The sequence below is a fragment of the Paroedura picta genome, chromosome 3 (assembly GCF_049243985.1).
Source record: "Paroedura picta isolate Pp20150507F chromosome 3, Ppicta_v3.0, whole genome shotgun sequence".
NCBI lineage: Eukaryota > Metazoa > Chordata > Lepidosauria > Squamata > Gekkonidae > Paroedura > Paroedura picta.
This window is the reverse complement of record NC_135371.1, coordinates 164,525,423-164,547,704: the sequence shown is the minus strand read 5'-3', so window position 1 is coordinate 164,547,704 and position 22,282 is coordinate 164,525,423. Positions and strand designations below refer to the sequence as shown.

Here is a 22,282-nt window from a genome sequence, read left to right as displayed (position 1 = left end):
CATGGTGGATTTTAGTCTTCTGGACAGGGATTGGGGGCTGCTTTTCATAATGATAGTCAGGTCCTAAGAGCCAGTTTGGTGTAGTGGTTAGGAGTGCGGCCTTCTAATCTGGCATGCTGGTTCAATTCTGCACCCCCCCCCCCACATGCAGCCAGCTGGGTGACCTTGGACTCACCATGGCATTGATAAAACTGTTCTGACCGAGCAGTGATATCAAGGCTCTCTCAGCCTCACCTCCCTCCCAGGGTGTCTGTTGTGGGGAGAGGAAAGGGACGGTGATTGTAAACCGCTTTGAGCCTTCTTCAGGTAGAGAAAAGCGGCATATAAGAACCAACTCTTCTTCTTTTTGCTAAGAAGCAGTCTTCCTGGGTTGGTGCCAGATGAAATTTTCTACTAGCAGAAGAGATAATTTCCTCTTAATTCCTCCCCTTCCTGTTGCAGGCACCCTGATTGCCCCTCATTGCCCTTCCTGGGGATTCCCCTTTCTCTAGAAGTAGTTTTTTCGGGAAGATCAGTGGGCTGTAGCTAGAGGAGGAAAGGCAGAAAAGTTGCATTTTGGGTCAGCAAAAGAAACAGTCTTGCTCTCGAGTAAGCGTGCTTAGGTTTGCAGCTTTAAGGGATTTTAAAGTTCTGAAGAAACTGCTCATACATCCTGTTCACTGCTTTTTATGTTTTTTTAATGGTGACGGTGTCAATGTTCAGTAAACTCACTTATTTCACCCGGCAGCCACTTCTTGCATTTCTCCGTATGCTAGATTTTGGAGTGCAGACTGTAATGGCAGAAGGAGGAGAAGCAGGAGCGAGGCTCTAAATTACTAGAACCGGGTCGTATTTTGCTGGTCCTTGGGTGCAGTGCGCGGGGAAGGAACTCTGATAACACCCAGGCAAACAGCAAAAGTTCGATTCAGTTCACAAGCTTATGAAGCGCTTCTGAAAACTGCCTTCATTTAAAAACTGATGAGCCCCACAGACTTTGGAAACAGCCTCCCATCCTGACTTCAGCCTGGTCAGAACCATGCCTAGGCACACAGATGCATGCATACATGAGTGCACATCCTTGAATCCCACAGCTAGAGCCCGCTAGAGCGATAGCCCCTCTCTCGCGTCACCCATTTCCCCGTGGTGCATGAGGTGATCTATGCAGTTTCTGTGTTTCCATTTTCCATTATTTATTTATATTTTTGGTTGCCTTTTTCCAGTTGCTCTTGGGACGAGGGGTGGAGCATGCTTAGCTGGACTGTGCATGGGACAGGAAAAATGGCATTCAGTCTGGCTTGCGGGGATAACCCTCTGCCCTCCTGAGCAGATGAGGCAAGCTGAATGCAATTCCACCTGCTGGTCACCTGCAGGAGGAATTTAGTCCCCCCCTCCAGTGGCTTAAAGCAGGGGTAGTCAACCTGTGGTCCTCCAGATGTTCATGCACTACAATTCCCACGAGCCCCTGCCAGCAAACGCTGGCAGGGGCTCCTGGGAATTGTAGTGCATGAACATCTGGAGGACCACAGGTTGACTACCCCTGGCTTAAAGAGCCCCGGGGGTGCTGAGATCCATCCCTACAGGCTCAGCCACCTCTGACCGCTTCTCTTCTTCTTCTTCCTCCTGCTTCCAGACAACGACTGCGGGGACAACAGCGATGAAGCCGGCTGCAGCCATTCCTGCTCCAGCAACCAGTTCAAGTGCAACAGCGGGCGCTGCATTCCCGTACACTGGACTTGCGATGGGGATAATGACTGCGGGGACTACAGCGACGAGACCCACGCCAACTGCACCAACCAGGGTGAGGGCGCGAGGCATGCGGAGTGATCCTTGCTCTCCACCAGTCTTTCTCAACCTTTTCACCATTGAGAAAGCCCTGAAATATTCTTCAGGCTTCGAGGAGCCCCAGAAGTGAGGTCAGCAGGCCACGCCTCCCTGCCACGCCCCTGGAAGTCACATGTCACCAGAAGTGACGTCACTTAAGACACTCCCACTGGATGTGACATCACACTTGGTTGCCCTGCCCACCAAAACGCCAAAAATGGTTAAGCGGTCTTCTCTACTGGGCTGGGAACGGGGCTGGGGCATGCATCTACTGCCCCCCTGCCCCCCAACACAGTTGAGTGTACTCACCTCTCTGGACTCCAGTCATTGCCATGTTTTATGAGTCTTGACCTACAAGGATTTTTATGACCGGGGCCCCTCCTCTTTGCACTCCTTCCAGGCAAATCATTGGCCATTTTGGGAGGGTGGGTAGACATAGCTATATATGGTCATATCATCTGAGGGACTTGGGAAGGGACTGACAACTGTTGGAAACAGTATCTTCCAGGGACAGTATCTGTGTATTTTGCTTCTTTTTACTGGGGTATACATGTGTACTGATGTTCATTTAGACGTTGAACTTCTCCGAAATACAGATTTTGCACCAGGTGTTGTGTTATACAGCATTTGCATGCTGCTTGGTTCAGCCAGCAGGAGACAGATGTTCCCAAATTTCCAAAAGTGGGATTAGGGACAACCATTCCCTCTATGAGACCAGTCCTTTTTCTTTTAAATTAAAAAAAAATGTTTATATTCCACCTTCTAGGGTATCTAAACTCCACACTGGAAGGTAGAATGCTATGTATTTATTCTGATAAGTTCCCCTCCACACACACACACACACACAGAATCCTAGAATCCTAGAGTTGGAAGGGGGTCATACAGGCCATCTAGTCCAACCCCCTGCTCAACGCAGGATCAGCCCTAAGCATCCTAAAGCATCCAAGAAAAGTGTGTATCCAACCTTTGCTTGAAGACTGACTCACACATATACATCCCCTGTGTCTTCTCACTCCCACTGCTTGTAAATAAACAAACCAGGGTAGGCTTCTTTGGGTGCTCCTCAGAAAAGTGTTTCATCAGTATTTTGAATAAATCAATAACACATAGGTCTTCTGCCCACTTCTTGTGGTCTTGCCACAGCACTCCTCCCCAGCACCCAAATCTAGGATCTTTCCTTCTCTTCCTGCCGCGGTGTGAGTGGTACCCAGAGTAAAACACCCGTTCTGACTGGCTAACTTGATGTCGTTGCCTTCCCAGCCACACGCCCACCGGGCGGCTGCCACGCAGATGAGTTCCAGTGCCGGCTAGACGCCCTCTGCATCCCCATGCGCTGGCATTGCGATGGCGACACCGACTGCATGGACTCCAGTGACGAGAAGAACTGTGAGGGGGTCACCCACGCCTGCGACCCGAATGTTAAATTCGGCTGCAAGGATTCTGGTAATCGGATTGCGTTACGAGGCGGGGACTGAGATAAATCAGAATTACCCGTGGACATGCCCAAGCTGTCCTCCCTTAAAGTTTTTGCTGGACTGTTTCAGCATCACAACCCCAGTAGTCTGTGGGCAGTGGTGACCTCATGGCTGATTTTTTGCCAGGAGCGTGGTTTGTCCCAGAGGAAAAAGGGGCCTGCTGTTTCCCCAGGAGATCTTTTGTACTTCCAGGTTTTATTGCTATTTCTAGGAGGAAAGCCGGTTTTAAAAGTGGACCGCGGAAAGGCAGAGGGAGGGCGGAAGGGCCTCCATAGACCAGGGCAGGCCTGGCAGCAAGGCATGTCACCCAGGACATCATGGCGGAGCGAGGGTGGATGGCCCCTCCAGCTATCCCAGTGGCCGGGAGGCTTGAGGGTGCAGCGCTGCAAAGGGTGGGGCAGCTTTCCACACCCTCCCGGTGGCCAGGAGGGTGAGAAGTGCAGGGTGGGTGTGCTGGAGTGTGCTTGAATAGCCCTCCCACCAACTTACCTCCTACCAGCTCTTCCTCTTCCAGAAGAGCCTCTGATTTGTCATCAGCAGGGGAGTGCTATCACCCTATTGGGAGCATGTCCCCCAGCGAGGGCCAATCAGAGGCCCAGCATGTTGTTGGAAGGACCATGTGTTTTTTATGTGGCATGTTGGGGTAGATAGATGGGGCCCTTGGGATGCATCTGGCTGGCTGGCCAGCACAATTCAGTTTTGACGTCATGTAGTAATTCACCAATACGGGGCAGACATATCTTAGTAAGCTACATGTACTCCATATTATTCTCCTTATGCATTGAGATCTTTAGATGAGTCTCTATTCTGTATCCCCTGTCAGAATAGTTACATGTTTAGCAATCACGTTGAGAGTTGCCACACATACACACCTGCAGTGTAAATTTGGCAGTGATGTAAAGGTAAAGGTAAAGGTATCCCCTTTGCAAGCACCGAGTCATGTCTGACCCTTGGAGTGACGCCCTCTAGCGTTTTCATGGCAGACTCAATACGGGGTGGTTTGCCAGTGCCTTCCCCAGTCATTACCATTTACCCCCCAGCAAGCTGGGTACTCATTTTACCAACCTCAGAAGGATGGAAGGCTGAGTCAACCTTGAGCCGGCTGCTGGGATTGAACTCCCAGCCTCAGAGGCAGAGCTTTCAGACTGCATGTCTGCTCCCTTGCCACTTTGCGCCACAAGAGGCTCTGATATAGTGCATCACAATTTGTACTCGAGATAACTGTGCTTATTTCTTGATCCATGTGCAGTGGAATCTGGGACAAAGATTAGAGGGGTGTGAAACTATGAATGTTGTTCCCAGACCCTGATTTCTCTGATACAAGCGTGCAGTTTTGAATCCATCACGATCAGGGGATATAAAGCAGGGGTTCATCTAAAGATCTTAAAGCGTTGAGCACTCTTAGCTTACTATGTAAGATTTATATCTGACTTAGATTAGATTTATATCACCTCAGTTTTCGGTCTGCTTTGCTCTTCCCTTCTACTCTGAGTCCTGTTTGGGGAGAAAGGACGGGATGTAATTTCCTCAATTAAAAAAAAAAAGGAATCGCCATCATACTTCTGTCCTTGGGGAAAGTGTAAGATTTTAATCCTATTTAAATGGACAGTTTCCTTTGCAGAAACTGTACTGCATTATGACAGCTCTCCCCATCCCAAGCAGTTAGAATGTTTATGAACATTCTGTGCCATCTCACCTGTTCAGTCTTTAAAAAAAAAATAAGCAGGGGGAATTTTCAATGTCACAAACGCAACGAGCTTTAGATGACTGTTTTATTATCTCACTGTTGTGTTACCTAAGCCCGTTCCGCACACATAGGATAATGCAATTTCAATGTGCTTGGTGTAGTGGTTAGGAGTGTGGACTTCTAATCTGGCATGCCGGGTTCGATTCTGTGCTCCCCCACATGCAGCCAGCTGGGTGACCTTGGGCTCACCATGGCACTGATAAAACTGTTCTGACTGGGCTGTGATATCAGGGCTCTCTCAGCCTTACCCACCCCACAGGGTGTCTGTTGTGGGGAGAGGAATGGGGAGACGACTGTAAGCCGCTTTGAGCCTCTTTCGGGTAGGGAAAAGTGGCATATAAGAACCAACTCTTCCTCTTCCTCTTCTTCTTCTTCTTCAGTAATATCAGGGCTCTCTCAGCCTCACTTTCCTCACAGGGTGTCTGCTGTGGGGAGAGGAAAGGGAAGGCAACTGTAAGCGGCTTTGAGCCTCCTTCGGGTAGGGAAAAGCAGCATATAAGAACCAACTCTTCTTCTTCTTCTTTTGCAGCTGGATTTTTCTGTGCGGAACAGGAAAATGTACTTCAAAGGTGCATTGAAAGCACATCATCTAACGCAGGGGTAGTCAACCTGCGGCCCTCCAGATGTCAATGGACTACAATTCCCAGGAGCCCCTGCCAGCAAATGCAAATGCTGGTGGGAATTGTAGTCCATGGACATCTGGAGGGCCGCAGTTTGACTACCCCTGAGCGTGTGCAGAATGGGCCCTATATTCGAATATCGGATTTGGTTTCCCTTCCCTGTGCTGTTCCTAATACCGCTTTCCTCTCCCCTCCTTCTAGCCCGGTGCATCAGCAAGGCTTGGGTCTGCGACGGAGACAGTGACTGCGAGGACAACTCTGACGAGGAGAACTGCGAGTCGCTGGTGTGCAAGCCGCCATCGCACACGTGCGCCAACAACACCTCGATCTGCCTGCCTCCCGAGAAGCTGTGCGATGGCAACAACGACTGCGGGGATGGCTCTGATGAAGGGAAACTGTGTGGTGAGTGCAGGCTGAGGATATGGGCTATGGCAAGGAGCAGCCAGGACTAGGACCTTCCGGATTTTGGCAGCCCGTCAGGGGCTTGTGCAATTTTATCTACGTCCACTTCAAGAAGGACGTGGATAAAATTGAAAGGGTACAGAGGAGAGCGACGAAGATGATCTGGGGCCAAGGGACCAAGCCCTATGAAGATAGGTTGAGGGACTTGGGAATGTTCAGCCTGGAGAAAAGGAGGTTGAGAAGGGACATGATAGCCCTCTTTAAGTATTTGAAAGGTTGTCTCTTGGAGGAGGGCAGGATGCTGTTTCTGTTGGCTGCAGAGGAGAGGACACGCAGTAATGGGTTTAAACTTCAAGTACAACGATATAGGCTAGATATCAGGAAAAAAAATTTCACAGTCAGAGTAGTTCAGCCGTGGAATAGGCTGCCTAAGGAGGTGGTGAGCTCCCCCTCACTGGCAGTCTTCAAGCAAAGGTTGGATACACACTTTTCTTGGATGCTTTAGGATGCTTAGGGCTGATCCTGCGTTGAGCAGGGGGTTGGACTACATGGCCTGTGTGGCCCCTTCCAACTCTATGATTCTATGATTCTAAAGTATCTCACTCAGAGGCTTATGCTTCCTCTTCAGGAGAACAGCGAAGACTGTTCTTTTGCTGTGTTGGGACAGCTGTTGAACAAATTAATTGGGGCTTGTATCGTGCTTTGGAAATGGTTCTGTGGCATTTTGTTACCGTTAGTTTGTTTTCGACACAATCCCACATTGGGGACCGTGCATGTGCAGGCCTACCACAACAAGATCTCTTTTTGCCATTGCTGGCTTGCACATGCGCAGTCCCCACTGCGGGACTGCACAGAACATCGGTTACAGGTAAGTGCGACCTTTTTGCTTGTTTTATTGACTTATTTTAATTTCTGTGTTGTAAATCTATCATTTTATTTACTTGTGTATTTTCTTAGATTTTTAGACCGCCCTTTCCATATGGCCCAGGGCTATTTACATGGAACGTTGTGGGAAACATAGAACATAAAATATCAGTAACAGTTCTAACAATAAATATACATTTCACAGATTACTATATTTAATTCACTGCACAATCTCAATGGAAGTCAGAATCCTTCAGATTACGGAGGGTATGGCTTGAGGGGGACCGCCAGATGTTTTTTAGGTCAGATGTTTTGAGGTCAGATTAACCTCAGTCGAATGCGTCGTGGAGGAGCTCCCTTTTGCAGCCCCTGAGGAATTCTGGCAATTTGAACAGGGCCCTGACCGGAGCTTGTTCCATCAGGTGGGGCCAGTACAGAAAAGGCTCTGGCCCTTATTGAGATCCAACACACTTTTTGGAGGGCAGGGATTACTAACCAGTTGGTGATGACAGAGTATAGTGCTCTTTTGGGGGGTATAGGCAGAGAGACGGTCTCTCAGGTACACTGGGCCCAGACTGTGTATGGCCTTAAAGGTATATACTTTGGCAGGGAAATAAGTTTAAAAATGAGATTAATCAGGACTAATACCGGTGGCAGTTCATAGCTGATAATTAGACTCTCAGTTGTGAATCATATAAACAAATGGGTGGAGTTCAGACTTCTGTGTTTCTAGAACGGTAGCAAGTCCTGCTAGTTAACGGCGGGCAAGAATCTCGGGTCTCGGGGTCTGATTGCAAGTGTGTACGGCTTGAGCTGGATTTCCTCCACTGACTGGCTATGGTGTCTCTCGTCTCCCACAGACTTGTGTTCCCTGAACAACGGGGGCTGCAGTCACAACTGCACAGTAGCCCCGGGGGAAGGCATCGCGTGTTCTTGTCCTCTGGGCATGGAGCTGGGCGCTGATAACAAGACCTGCCAGATCCAGAGCTACTGTGCCAAGCACCTCAAGTGCAGCCAGAAGTGCGAGCAGGACAAATACAACGTGAAGTGCTCCTGCTATGAAGGATGGATGCTGGAGCCTGACGGAGAGAGCTGCCGCAGCTTGGGTGAGTATAGGACGGGGCTTGCACACAAGCATCCACCTCTTTGGATGGGAGGGAGGCTCGAGACCTATTCAAGGTCAGGAGGAAAGGGCATCAGACCCTCCCGTCTAATGATTCTGTATCAGTTGTCTGCAGCCCATGGATCAAGACCCCCAGTTGGGTTATGGAGCCCCTCTTCCTGGGCTGCATGACCCCCAGATAACTGCCTTTTAATATATATTTTTACATTTTTTGGGAGGAGCTGCTGCACTGAGAGGGAGGGCACTGTGTTTCCTGTTTCCTCTGTTTCATGCATCTTTAAAAATGGACACCATGTTGGCATTGCTCAGTAGTACAAACAGCTTTGCTCCAGGACATATCCTGGTGCTTGGATAGTCTTAAAGATAAAGGTATCCCCTGTGCAAGTACCGTGTCATGTCTGACCCTTGGGGTGACGCCCTCCAGCGTTTTCATGGCAGACTCAATACGGGGTGGTTTGCCAGTGCCTTCCCCAGTCATTACCGTTTACCCCCCAGCAAGCTGGGTCCTCATTTTACCGACCTCGGGAGGATGGAAGGCTGAGTCAACCTTGAGCAGGCTGCTGGGATTGAACTCCCAGCCTCATGGGCAGAGCTTTCAGACAGCTGCCTTACTGGATAGTCTTATGTATCCTAATTGGAGTGCTTCCCATAGTCCTCTTGACACTGGAGAAACTCCTCCTCTTCCTGTCACGTGACTCTAACCCAGGGATTCCCTGCTAGGGGTCTGTGGACCTGATGGGTCTGCAGGAGCTCTGGAAGGGGTCTGCAGTCTTTCCCCTCTTACAATAATGGACACCGGCACAAGCTAGGGAACTGGTCACTTCCATTGCTCCCCCTCCCAAGCATGAGTTCTCTCATGGTTGCTGTGCCTGGGAGGGGACAGAGCCTGGCTGCCTTCTCCCACCTTAGCCTCCTGTCTTTTCCCCACCAGTCCTCCACGAGCCTCTCTGTTAGGTCGTGATGACACACAGGGGTGTGGCAGCGAGGCGTGGCTAGCTGACCACTTCTGGGGCTCCTTGAAGCCTGAAAATATTTTTAGAAGGCTCCTCCATGTTCAAAAGTTGAAAAAGGCTTATCTAATCCTTCTGGTCATGCTTGAGCTGAGTGGTGGTATCACTTCCAGGGGCGTGGGAGGAGGACAGGAAGGTTAAGGAAGACACTGCTTGCCTTTGAGCATCTGCAGAGGGAAATTCTGGCCAGAGCCTTTCTTCTTTTCAGATTTCTCTTGGATTGAAACAGAACTTATTCATAGAATCATCAGGTTGGCAGGGGCCATCTAGTCCCACCCCCTGCTCAATGTAGGATCAACCTAAAGCATCCAGGATAGGTTTCTGTCAAGCTGCTGTTTAGAATCATAGAGTTGGAAGGGACCACACAGGCCATCTAGTCCAACCCCCTGCTCAACGCAGGATCAGCCCTAAGCATCCTAAAGCATCCAAGAAAAGTGTGTATCCAACCTTTGCTTGAAGACTGCCAGTGAGGGGGAGCTCACCACCTCCTTAGGCAGCCTATTCCACTGCTGAACTACTGACTCTGAATTTTTTTCCTGAAATCTATTCAGAACAGACTCCAGGTCCCCAAAAAGAGGGAAAGGCACAGATTGTTGGATTTCAGGGTGAAACTAGGTAAAGAAGAATTAAGAGAACTCCACTAAACAGTGTTATTTAGAACCTTTTCATACCTGCTGAACTTGCAAGAAGGCTATCAGATCTAGCCACAGTCCCCGCCCCTCTTTGAGAAACTAAATGGAGAATGAAAAATGGTGGGGGGAGAGAGGAAGAGAGTGTGAATTTAGCACTTTACAGGAGCCAAAAAATAAAGCAGCGTTCCTTTCCTTTAGGGACTTGCCCTCATTCTACAGGGCTGCAGTTTGCCGGCACCAGAAAGTCTGCTCTGTTCCCAGTGCCCCAGGGAGGACGAGAATTGAGGCAGGGGCCCAGTTTTTTGAAAAGGATGCATGCTTATGATTTGCAGCGAGCCATTTGTTTTTCTCATGCTGAAGAATGAGGCCCACCTAGTTAGGGTTCTGGTCAATTCACTGTGGGAAGCAACATTCATAGAATACCAGCAATGCAAATTGGAAAAAGGAAAGCAATTTCATTATTTAACTCTGTAGTTAAATAATGCCAGCAACAAGTGGAAAGGCTTGCAATGATGGAAGGGCATCTCTAATTTGGGAATTCTGTTTCCCCACTTAACTCTCCAGAGTTCTTCAAGCTATCAGGGATTCAATCCCCCCCCTCCATCCCTCATTAACCAATTCTCCACATTCCGTGCCTTTTGGAATGTGTTCACCACAGGAAGGGGTAGCCAGAAGAAGAAGAATTTGTTCTTATATGCCGCTTTTCTCTACCCAAAGAGGTCTAAAAGCGGCTTACAGTCACCTTCCCTTTCCTCTCCCCACAACAGACACCCTGTGAGGGAGGTGAGGCTGAGAGAGCCCTGACATTACTGAAGATGAAGAAGAGTTGGTTCTTATATGCTGCTTTTCTCTACCCGAAGGAGTCTCAAAGCAGCTTACAGTCGCCTTCCCTTTCCTCTCCCCACAACAGACACCCTGCGAGGTGGGTGAGGCTGAGAGAGCCCTGATATTACTGCCTTCCCTTTCCTCTCCCCACAACAGACACCCTGTGAGGTGGGTGAGGCTGAGAGAGCCCTGATATCACTGCTCGGTCAGAACGGCTTTATTGGGGCTGTGGCAAGCCCAAGGTCCCCCCAGCTGGCTGCATGTGGAGGAGCAGGGAATCAAACCCAGCTCGCCAGATTAGAAGTCCGTGCTCCTAACCACTCCACCAGGCGGATTCATTTACAAAGCCAAGTCATTCGACATGCCTGAGGAATCCCCTGCTTTGCGTGCAGTTGGACCTGTCTGTGCTTCTTTCACGACGGATACCAGGGCACGGCACTTTAGTCATGTTTAGTGCGAGCGCGAGAGCACTGAGCAGAGCAAGTCAAATTCCAGGGCTGGAGAAAAGGAGCAAGCTGTAAGACTGGAAGTTAAAAGGCCTGCCTTGTATTGTATTTGCTTTTTTAACATATAGGATTGCCATCAGAATACGGCTTTCTGCTCAAAGACCCATGGAAATGCGATGGTGGGGGGGGGGACCAGTACTATACACCTCTTTCTCTCTTTCAGACCCCTTTAAGCCTTTCATCATCTTCTCCAACCGCCACGAGATCCGTCGTATCGACCTGCACAAGGGAGATTACAGCGTCTTGGTGCCGGGCTTGCGGAACACCATCGCTTTGGACTTCCACCTCAATCAGAGCTCCCTCTACTGGACTGATGTGGTGGAGGACAAGATCTACCGGGGGAAGCTCCATGAGAACGGAGGTGAGCATTCAGGACGACCACCGCGGTGGGATGAAGAGGAGCCAGGTTGTGTTTCTCTGGGTTCTGTAGGAGGGGACACCACACGTTTCCTTTCAGAGCTACTCGGTTCCTCCTTGTTATCTTGCTGATACAATTTCTTGGATGCTCTGGGCTGATCCTGCGTTGAGCAGGGGGTTGAACTAGATGGCCGGTATGGCCCCTTCCAACTCTATGATTCTGTTCTATGTTTCTATGATTCTAAGCATCCCAGAAGAGAGATTGCATTTATTCACCAGCAATATCAGTCTCCCCTTAAATTCTAAGGGCAAACAGTTCAGTCGAGGTCATATCAGGTAAATTGCATGAGGCATTTAAATACTTACAGCCGGGTGGCCGAGACTAGCCTGATCTCATCAGATCTCAGAACCAAAGTAGGGACAGTTCTAGTTAGCTCTAGGACAGGGATAGTCAACCTGTGGTCCACCAGATGTTCATGGACTACAATTCCCATGAGCCCTGCAACCTGTGGTCCTCCAGATGGACTACAATTCCCATGAGCCCCTGCCAGCAAACGCTGGCAGGGGCTCGTGGGAATTGTAGTCCGTGAACATCTGGAGGACCACAGGTTGACTACCCCTGCTCTAGGAGACCACCACTGGAATCCAGAGTCGTTCTGCAGGAGCAGGCAATGCCAAACAATCTCAGAAGTCTCTAGCCTTGAAAACACAGTGGGATCAGAATGACAGAGAGCTGGAAGAGACCACAGAGGGCCATCTGGTCCAGCCCCCATCTTCTTAGGGACTTAAAAAACACACCTGACTGGTGCTCATCCACTCTCCTCCTAAAAACTTCCCACGAAAGAGACCCTACCAGCCTCATATTCCATCTGCCAACAGCCCTTTCTAATATTTAAGTATTATTTTGAACCCATTTCCCATATTTCCCATATTTTGAACCCATTGCTCCTAGTCATAGAATCTTAGAATCATAGTCCTTGTCATGTCATGTGTAACTTGACAGCAAAGCCCAATCAAAACCTTTTGAAAATGCAGTATTTTAATATTTTTGCTTTTCTCATAGTAAAGCACATTTCCCATATAGAACAAATAGATTAAACCCCCAAATTCCTTCTCCCGCCCCCAAAAGGCGCCTGCAGGTTATATAATTTTTTATTTTAAATTAACAAAATCCAAAGAGGTAGAAAATAATGTTTCAGAAAATTAATGTCTCTCCCCTGCTCTTTCTTCATAAAAACTCCAATATGAATGGCCACATCTATTGTATCTACCACAAGTAGAAGATATGCCCTTACGTAGCCAGATGTTCTAAGAAAAAGTTCCAGGGATCATTAAATGGCCTTCTATTTACAAGACTGGTCACTTTGGCCCCTGTGGCAAGCTCTCTGATCTTATCTAACCAGGCCAAGCAATGAGGGGCTTGCAATTTAGGCCCAGGGAAAAATGCTGGCAAATCAAATGGCCTCTCAGTACTTCCTGAGGCATTCTAACCACAGCTCTCCCCTTGCCTCCTCAGGGATCCCATTGCAGGAGGTACGGTGGCGAAGGAATAGACTCTAGTGGGTGCCGCGTGGGCCAACTTAAATAGGGGACAATCGCTAAGCGGCAACTCGAAGACCATAGAGTCATAGAATCATAGAGTTGGAAGGGGCCACACAGGCCATCTAGTCCAACCCCCTGCTCAACGCAGGATCAGCCCTAAGCATCCTAAAGCATCCAAGAAAAGTGTGTATCCAACCTTTGCTTGAGGACTGCCAGTGAGGGGGAGCTCACCACCTCCTTAGGCAGCCTATTCCACTGCAGAATTACTCTCACTGTGAAATTATTTTTCCTGATATCTAGCCTATATCGTTGTACTTGACCTTTACAACGTAAATGTAAATTCAGATGGATAGGCTGATTCCGGGAGGGGCCCAGACCTTCCTAGCTGTGGCTTCAACCAAATACCTGGCAGAAGAGCTCCATCTTACAGGCCCCATGGAACTGCGCTAGTTCCGTCAGGGCCCTCTGCTGTCCCGGGAGCTCATTCCACCAGGTCGGGGCCAGGACCGAGAAGGCCCTGGCCAAATCCAGGCATACCTCCTTGGGGCTTGAGGGCATAACAGGTAGATGTCAGCAGCATCTGTATTCCACGCATCACAGACCCACAGCCCAACGCCCTGAGCAAAGGATAAAGTGTTCCTGTTCCCAAAGGTTTGGTTTGTAAGGGTCAGAAGAGAAGACAAAGAGGCCAATCAGCGCCCTGGTGCCCAAAGCCGATTTCGAGGCATGTGGTAGGTCTCACGACGGGCAGGTCCTTGGAGTTAGCTTGCGGAGTTAAATAAATAGAAAGGTAATAGGCTGAGCCCCGGTGGCGGAGAACAAATGCTCTCGGGGATGATTAGATTAGCACTTCTAATCTGTGCTTGGTAATAAGCAGCCAGCTAACTTGAGGCTCAGCAGGGTTTCTGCTTCAATCCAGCTCAATGAGACATTATCGCCAAACAAGGCAGACAAGTGTTACTAAATATACGGCGCAAAGGTAAAGGGTTTTTTGCTGACTGAAAGCAGCGCCTGATGCCTACATCCTTAAATCCTTCAGAAGATAAAGGTAAAGGTATCCCCTGGTCAAGCACCAGGTCATGTCTGACCCTTGGGGAAACGCCCTCCGGCGTTTTCATGGCAGATTCAATACGGGGTGGTTTGCCAGTGCCTTCCCCAGTCATTACCGTTTACCCCCCAGCAAGCTGGGTACTCATTTTACCAACCTCGGAAGGATGGAAGGCTGAGTCAACCCTGAGCCGGCTGCTGGGATCGAACTCCCAGCCTCATGGGCAGACAGCTTCAGACAGCATTTCTGCTGCCTTACCACTCTGCGCCACAAAATCCTTCAGAACTGACAGCCAAAAGCTACCTGTTCCCCCCCCTATCCTCACCCTGACCTGGATAGGCCAGGCCGGCCAGATCTCAGAAGCTAAGTAGGGTTGGCTCTACCCTAAGTAGGGTTGGCTCTACTCAGTATTTGGAAGGGAGGGCACCAAGCGATACTAGGGTCCCAATGTGGATGCTGGTGATCAATAACCACCTCTGAGTGTCTCTTACATGGGTGGCCAACCTGTGGCTCTCCCCTGCACAAGCTGGCAGAGGCTCATGGGAATTGTAGTCTGTGGACATCTGGAGAGGCACACTTTGGCCTCTTCCCTTGAAAACCCCATGGGGTTGCCAGAGATCAGCTGTAGATTGACGACAAAAAAAAGGGTCTCAGAGATGTTTGTAGGAAGTTCCCCAGAAAATACTACTGGACACAACCTCTCTTGCTATGGAGTATAGACAATAAAGGGTTGGTAAGCCGATGGGACTGTTCCTGTCCCCTACTCTTGTCCATCCTCCTTCTTACGACCCCATCCAGTTTGGGAGCAGCAAGGAAGATCTACAGCCCCCCTCCTGGTGTACTCAGCAGTCAATTCTCATTATGACCCTTTTTATTTCCCCCATAGAGGGGTTTTGTGTGTGTGTGTGTGTGTGTGTGTGTGAGGAGGTTGGGGAAGTTTTACTCCCATGTTGTTCTGTTTTTATTGTAATTTTTGGCGTCCATTTTAATGGGGTTTTATTGGGATTTTATTATGGGACATTTGTAACCCGCCACGAGCCGGTTCTGGGAGTGGCGGGCAATAAATTGAATAACAACAATAATAATAATGATAACAACAATAACAAGTCCCATTACATCTGTTAGCCCCTAAGTATCCAACAGCATGAGCCAGAACATAGGCCAATACGCCATTCTCTAGACAAGACCCTGAAGAACCCTAGCCTTCTGTCCTCTTGGCTGCCTTCTTGGGCGCAGCTGAAGTTATCAAGTTTGCACAGCCGTTGGGAGGTCTTTTGGGAGGAGGGAGGGATGGAAATGAGGAGGGGCATGGGGGAGAGAAATGTCTCAGCATCAGCCCATCCCTGACGACCCTCCTCTCCTCTCTGTGCCTCTCTCATCTTAAGCAGCAGCATTCAGTCCCTTTGGTAATGATACCCTCCTTCTTTTAAATGTTGATTATTATGTGGGAGTTAATTAGCACTCCTGCAGCTCCCCTAATGATAATTACAGTCTGGCAGCTGCCTCGACTACAATCTGAGCCTAACCCGATTAACGGCCTTGGAAAAGTTGGTGATTCCAGATAGTTGGAGACCACGGGAGATCTCAGGGTGTCCGGGAGCAGCAAATGTCTTGGTCATATCGAAGCAGAGATGATAGGCAACTGTTAAGAACCTGGATGTAACACCTGGTACCTCGCTATCTGTGGAGGTGCTGGTCATGAATGTTGCCCACCAGGCATTCTTTCATCTTTCCCAGGTGCGGCAACTAGCACCCCATCTGTCAACACCCAACCTAGTCATGGTGATCTACGCGGTAGTCACTTCCAGCCTAGATTATTGTACTCTATGTACAGGCTGCCCTTTAAGTTGATCCAGAATCTTCAACTGGTCCAGAATGCAACTGCAAGGGTCCTTACTGGGACCAACCTGTGCTCTCCCATTTGCATTGGCTCTAGGTTGAGGACGGAATCAGATTCAAGGTTCTGGTTCTTACCTTTAAAGACCTAGACGGCCTGGGACCCTCATATCTTCAGGACATGTCCTAACATGTCCCCCGAGGGAGTTAAGATCTAGTCATCAGAATCTGCTTAGGACCCTTGGGCCAAGGAGGACAAACTGGCCCCAGCCAGAACCAAGGCTTTCTTGGTTCTAGCCCTGGTCTGGAGGAACGCTCTACCACAAGTGATTAGGGGCCTGCAGAACCATAGACAGTTCTGCCGGGCCTGTACCAACAGAGCTGTTCTGCTGGGCCCTTGGCTGAGGCCTGCAATGTCCAGCCACTGATTACTCCACCTGTAGCCCCCAGGATATACTCCTCAGCAAGGGCTATGATAAGTGGATCCCCCTTCCCATATTAAAGGCAATATTAATGATGTAAAATGAAATGTTTTAACTGTATTCAGCTAATTTTAAATTTTGTTTTGGTATCTGTTCCACTTAATATTTCTGGTAAGGCCTTGGTGGAGGAGAGTGTTGCATGTCTTAAGTGCCAATCAGTGCTTAACACCCACTCAGGGCAGCTGTCCTGCCCCTGAGTGCCTCCTCCTCCAACTGGCTTGCCTGTCTGTCCAGCTGCCAGTCACCTTCCGCCCCTACCCCTGACCACTCCCTCCTGCTTCCACTTCCCTTGGAGGTTGCAAATCTCTGCTGCCCCTGCTGGTGAGTTCCTTAACAGCTGCCTGCAGCCTTTCCAGTTCTTGGGTGGAGTGGGGGCCATCCACAGAATTCTTCCACCCCACCTCCCTAATCTAGCGCTCATTGTATTCCTGAATGTAATGGGCTTGGCCCCTAGTGTTTTTAGAATGTATGTATTTTATCAACATTGTAACCCACCCTGAGTCTTTCCGAGAAAGGGCAAAATAAAATCCATGACGTAAATAAAATAAATAATATATCGGCACCCCTCGCCCGTTTAATGTTCCTTCCTTAACCAAGGAAGAGACAACTTTGTCATCAGGATGGAGTCAGATCACGGTCTCCTGCCAAGTTCCTCCTGAGTGACACTGCCTTTGCCCCTTTTTTGACCACAGATTGCTTGCTGAATGTCTCAGGACTTGGGCATGCATTACCCTTTGCTTCCTCTCATCGATGTACTAAAAGGGCAATGGTTCTGTCTACATCTGGGCATTTAACACCCACCCCTAAGCAGTGAATCAAGGAACTGGTCTCGAGAGAAACTAGCGTTTTGCCCGGGGGGAACGAATGCCCGAAATGAATGCCTTAGTTGATTCTCCTACATGTCTCTCGGAACTAATTCAGGTGCTCTGATTCGGATCATTAAGCAACTCTGGGCCAAGCTGAGTGCCTGTTTTACGGGCTATTGATCTGAGTGCAATCGAAAGCTAGAAATGGGACACAAAATTTCACAACATGCATTGATAACTAGGAGTGCGCTGCACATACTGCTGGTGGTGGTCACTCGCACAAGCTGCATAAAACCAGCATCCATTAGCGCTGTTTTAAATTGTGGGGTGGACCACTGTTTAACTGAGTGCGCTAAGGGGATGCTGTTTTTGGTGTCACTTGTGTTAGCAAACGCCCTAATCTGGGTGGCTCACACTAGCCCAATCGTGTCGGATCTCAGGAGCTAAGCTAGACTGGCCCTGGTGGGAGCCCAGCCAGGGAGTCTACGGTCTTTGCAGAAGCCAGTAATGGCAAACTACCTCTGCTCATGTCTTGCCTTAAAAACCCTCCAGGGTCAACAGCTGCAACCTGATGGCACTTTCTGCTACGGTATTAGTAAACACCGCTGTACTTTCTACGCCATGTACCTCTCTTTGCCCAAAAGACGTTAGTTTTTTCTTGTTAGCTGCCATGTTTTTTTGTGGACCCCAATTATGCTCATAGGTTGTACCATGACAGATGTGGAATCTGAGACTGGGGTGCCATCGGCCACCAAAACAGTCATTAGCAGTTTCTGGTGAAAGCAAGGGGCTTGCTATAGCAGCATTAATAGCCTGTGATAGCCTGATCTCATTAGAGCTCATAAGCTAAGCAGGGTCGATACTTGGCTGGAAAACTAGGGCTGCTATGCAAAGGAAGTCAATGGCAAAAGCCATATGCGGTCAGGGCCCTGTGTACCTGAGGGACCGCCTCCCTGCCTATGCACCTCAACGAGCTCTACATTCTGCCAACACCAACCGGCTAATGATCCCTGGCCCTAAAGAAGTCCACCTGGTCTCGATCAGGGCCAGAGCCTTCTCTGTCCTGGCCCCCACCTGATGGAATGAGCTCCCAGAGGAGATAAGGGCCCTGATGGAGCTTAAACAGTTCCGCAAGGCCTGCAAAAAGGAGCTCCTCCACCAGGCATTTGGTTGAGACCAGACGTAACCAATAACGTCTGAAAGGCCCCTGCTCCCTCCCTCCCTCCCAGAACTCCATCAGTGCACTCTGAATCTGTTTGCACTGTTGCACTGTTACATTGTTTGCACTGTTACAATTATCAGTTATTAGTATTATTGTTACAGTTATTTATATGTTATGGATTGTTTCAAGTATTGTTTATACATTTTATGTGCACCGCCCTGGGCCTCCGGGGAGGGCGGTATATAAATATAATAAATAAAACATATCTTGCCTTGAAAAGCCCCCATGAGGTGGAATTTCATGGGGTTGCCTTGAGTTGGTTACAATTTGACGGTACACGTTACCTTTAAAGAGGCCCGGTGGGTCTTGGCAGGGATGGCCCAGAGGCTGTTCATGAATTTTGGCTTTCGCAGATAATATGGAGGTTGCCCAGGTGAGACTGTGGACGTCACCTGTTTGTGTTGTCTTCCCCGTAGCCTTAACTAGCTTTGAGGTGGTGATCCAGTATGGGCTGGCCACCCCCGAAGGACTGGCTGTAGACTGGATTGCTGGCAACATCTACTGGGTCGAAAGCAACCTGGACCAGATCGAGGTGGCCAAACTGGATGGGACCATGAGGAGTACTCTGCTGGCTGGTGAAATCGAGCATCCCCGTGCCATTGCTCTGGACCCACGTGACGGGTATGGTGTTGAAGGGAAGAGGCTGCTAGGCACTGTTATTTCCCTTTGAGCAGAGGGATCAAAAAGAGCAACCTCAATTTCTCCCTCCCTGGATGTTGATTCTTGTTCTACCCTAGGTTAGCTATGTTACCTTTCTTGGCATAGTGTACATTTGAGTCCTGAGAGAGCAGAAAGGACATAGATCAGAGTGTATTCTGCAATTGCATGCATGCAATTTAGTACTGCATTTAGATTCTCATATTTATTTGTGTAATAGTCAATTTTTTGACCTCCCCTCCCTGATTGACGGGCTCGGAGTATTTTACAACAACTTATAAATATCTGTAAACCACTCTGCAGCAGCGGTGAGAATAAAAGAATAAGGCCTATGTGGGAGGAGAAAGTGGTGGGGCGAGTCCGGGATAAAAACTCAAAGAGGCCAATCAGAAGCGGCTTCCGATTGGCCGCTCCGAATGTCAGTCCAGGGCGCAGCTCCCAAGTGGCCCCTTAGCCCATCCCAGATGCGCCGGCCCTGCTAGGGGGGGTCAGGTGGCAGAGGCTTTGGCATGGCTAAAAGAGCAGGCCCACCACGTCAGAGACGCGGTGAGCCTGCTCCTTTGCCTGCCCCGAAGCCTGGGACTCAAGCAGGAGGAGGGCGGGGGGAAAGGCAGGAGGAGGGGCCTCCCCACAACTGTAGCCCTATAACTGTAACCCTGGGAAAGCATAATAATTCAAGATTGGTAGCTAACTCCTGTGGTTTAGTGACCTCTGGTGGGAAAATGCCTTTAACTCTTGCAGAACAAGTGAAGCTCCGATCTTCCATGCGGAGCAATATGTTGCCTGAATTACGAATGCCATCTTCTCCCCAGGATACTTTTCTGGACTGACTGGGATGCCAGCCTGCCCCGCATTGAAGCAGCGTCCATGAGCGGTCAGGGGCGACGGGTCATCCACAAGGAAACTGGCACAGGCGGCTGGCCTAATGGACTCACAGTTGACTACCTAGAGAAGCGCATATTGTGGATCGATGCCAGGTTGGTACTCGAGCGGCACTGGACTATCTTAAGTTTTTCTTTTTGCAACATGCTGCTTCCTTCACGTATCAAGAATGTGGGCAGTATTGTGTCTTAGCCAATCAGGGTTCATGTACGGAGGCAGATTAACACTTATTACCATGGTTGCAAAAGGGAAGCAGACATCTGTAGCTTATGATTAAATATTATTTTAACAAGATTTTGCTGCTGTACTATTAAATGAGATCTAAGCTGCCCACCAGGATGGGAGAGAAGGAACTGAGACTGAAAAAAGCCGGATGGGTGGGCAGGAGAAGAATTGGGAGTGGGGAGGGGTGAATGGCAGATCATGAAAGGTAGAGAGCAGAATGAGAAGAACAACATTGAAAGGAGTTAGAGGAATGTAGGCAAAGACAGTAGCAGTGTTATTTTCCATTTTACTAGCAAGGTTGCTCCTTTACAAGATCTGACTGTGCAGGAGCTGGTCGGAAATAAAGGGGAAAGGAAAGCATAGGATGCCGCATTCTGGCACTGACTAACACCATAGCTCTGAGGTGGCCAAACTGTGGCTCTCCAGAAGTCCATGGACTACAATTCCCACAAGCCCTTGCCAGCACATGCCCTTCATGTTCTGGCAGGGGCTTGTGGGAATGGTAGTCCATCGACATCTGGAGAGCCACAGTTTGGCCACCCCTGCAGCTTGTCTTGGCTGGGCTTTCCTTGCACCAGTGCTGGCTTGGCTGATAAGTTTAGCAGGATCTGAGAAGTAAAGGTTACCCCCATCCTTTTAGTAAACTTTGCAGAAAGGCTGAGTCAGCAAAGTCAGATATTGGCCTTTATTATTCTCTGCCTTCCCTGCACCCCTAGTGCATCAGAACTGCATTAGACATTTTTTGAATGCATTCCCTGCATGCCAGCATCAGGGACCCATCATCTCAGCCTTTTTATTGTTGAGAAACTCCTGAAGCATTTTCCAGGCTTTGAGAAACCCCGGACGTGGTATAATCGTGTAGAATCCGATTGGGATTTATAGCTCCTAAAATGCCCACCAGGGGGCCCTCCCCTTCCCACCCCCTCCAGTTCCATCATTGGTTATTTTTTTTTGGGGGGGGGGTGAGGTCGACATGACCATATCACCCCCCAAAAGTTTAACAAATCTAAAAAATATATTAAAAATGAATTAAGTCCCACCCTCCCAGATCTGAAACCCTGGTTGAGAAAGCCTGGTTTGGGCCCCCCAATTTGTCCCAAGAGGGGGCTCTCGGTGGCCGTAGTAACAATCTCCCTTATCTGACAAAGAGATTTCTGACTCTCAAAAGCTGACTCCCTTTCGTTTGCTGGCCTTTCGTTTCCCAGTTCCCTGTAGATCCCTTTTTATAACCAGCAGGATGTGTGGCTGATTTTGGTGATAAGTTCCATATGTTTGTGAGTAAATGTGCAATGATGTCGATTCCAGGTTCACACTCGAGGTGTTTTCCACATAGTGGAAGACCTGGCAGCCCTATTGTTACCCACGCCTAGTATCTACCTTGTCCTGCTTCCTCCCTCCCTCCTTCTCTCCCCCTCTCCCTCCCTCTCTCTCTCTCCTGTTCAGCTGCATCCATTGTCATAGAACTGCCATGCCATGCCTGTCTTACATGCATACAGATGCGTGCAGATTTTTGTGGCCACTTGCTTTTTCTCTCCCCCTTCCCTTTCCCCCAACCCCCTGGCTGCCTCCAAAGACACGTTGGCATATCCTGTTCCTCCGTAGGTCGGACGCCATCTATTCTGCCCTCTACGACGGGTCAGGCCACATCGAGGTGCTGCGAGGGCACGAGTACCTGTCGCACCCTTTTGCCGTCACGCTTTACGGCGGTGAGGTCTACTGGACCGACTGGCGCACAAACACCCTGGCCAAGGCCAACAAGTGGACCGGCCACAACGTCACTGTTGTGCAAAGAACCAACACTCAGCCCTTCGACTTGCAAGTCTATCATCCCTCTCGCCAGCCGCTAGGTGAGATGCAGCTGTGGGTGGGGAGGGAGGGTAGGGGAGCACCTAGAGGATCATGGGAAGTCGCCCATCCAAATACTCACCAGGGCAAGCCCTGCTTAGCTTCTGAGATCTGGGTTTGGGTTTGCTTGGGCTGTCTTTGATGATTGATCTGTTTTCTAAGAGTGGAAAGTATCCTGAATGAATAAAGACTTGTCTGTTTAAATGAGCTGATGCCATACGACAGGAAGAAAGAAGGGCAAGGGTCCAGGGGCATTTCCCCTTTATTAATCCCAGATGTCTTAAAGGCACAGACTTTCAGAGTCTCTCAGCTTGGATACTTCCGCATGGTACATTGAGCAAGAGCAGTTGCACAACTCTTAGAATCATAGAGTTGG

At 49.3% G+C, this 22,282-nt stretch overlaps 1 protein-coding gene across 6 annotated transcripts in view; it reads left to right on the top strand.

The window, feature by feature from the left end:
• LRP1 (LDL receptor related protein 1) overlaps window positions 1–22,282 on the top strand; it is a 423,359-nt gene that overhangs the window by 297,828 nt on the left and 103,249 nt on the right. For all 6 annotated transcript variants that reach the window (XM_077329218.1, XM_077329223.1, XM_077329222.1 and 3 more), the window contains 8 exons: window positions 1,610–1,777; window positions 3,061–3,243; window positions 5,844–6,044; window positions 7,769–8,014; window positions 11,168–11,365; window positions 18,714–18,918; window positions 19,767–19,931; window positions 21,664–21,908. In XM_077329218.1, coding sequence (XP_077185333.1) covers window positions 1,610–1,777; window positions 3,061–3,243; window positions 5,844–6,044; window positions 7,769–8,014; window positions 11,168–11,365; window positions 18,714–18,918; window positions 19,767–19,931; window positions 21,664–21,908 — 1,611 coding nt within the window. The remainder of the gene's footprint in view (window positions 1–1,609; window positions 1,778–3,060; window positions 3,244–5,843; window positions 6,045–7,768; window positions 8,015–11,167; window positions 11,366–18,713; window positions 18,919–19,766; window positions 19,932–21,663; window positions 21,909–22,282) is intronic.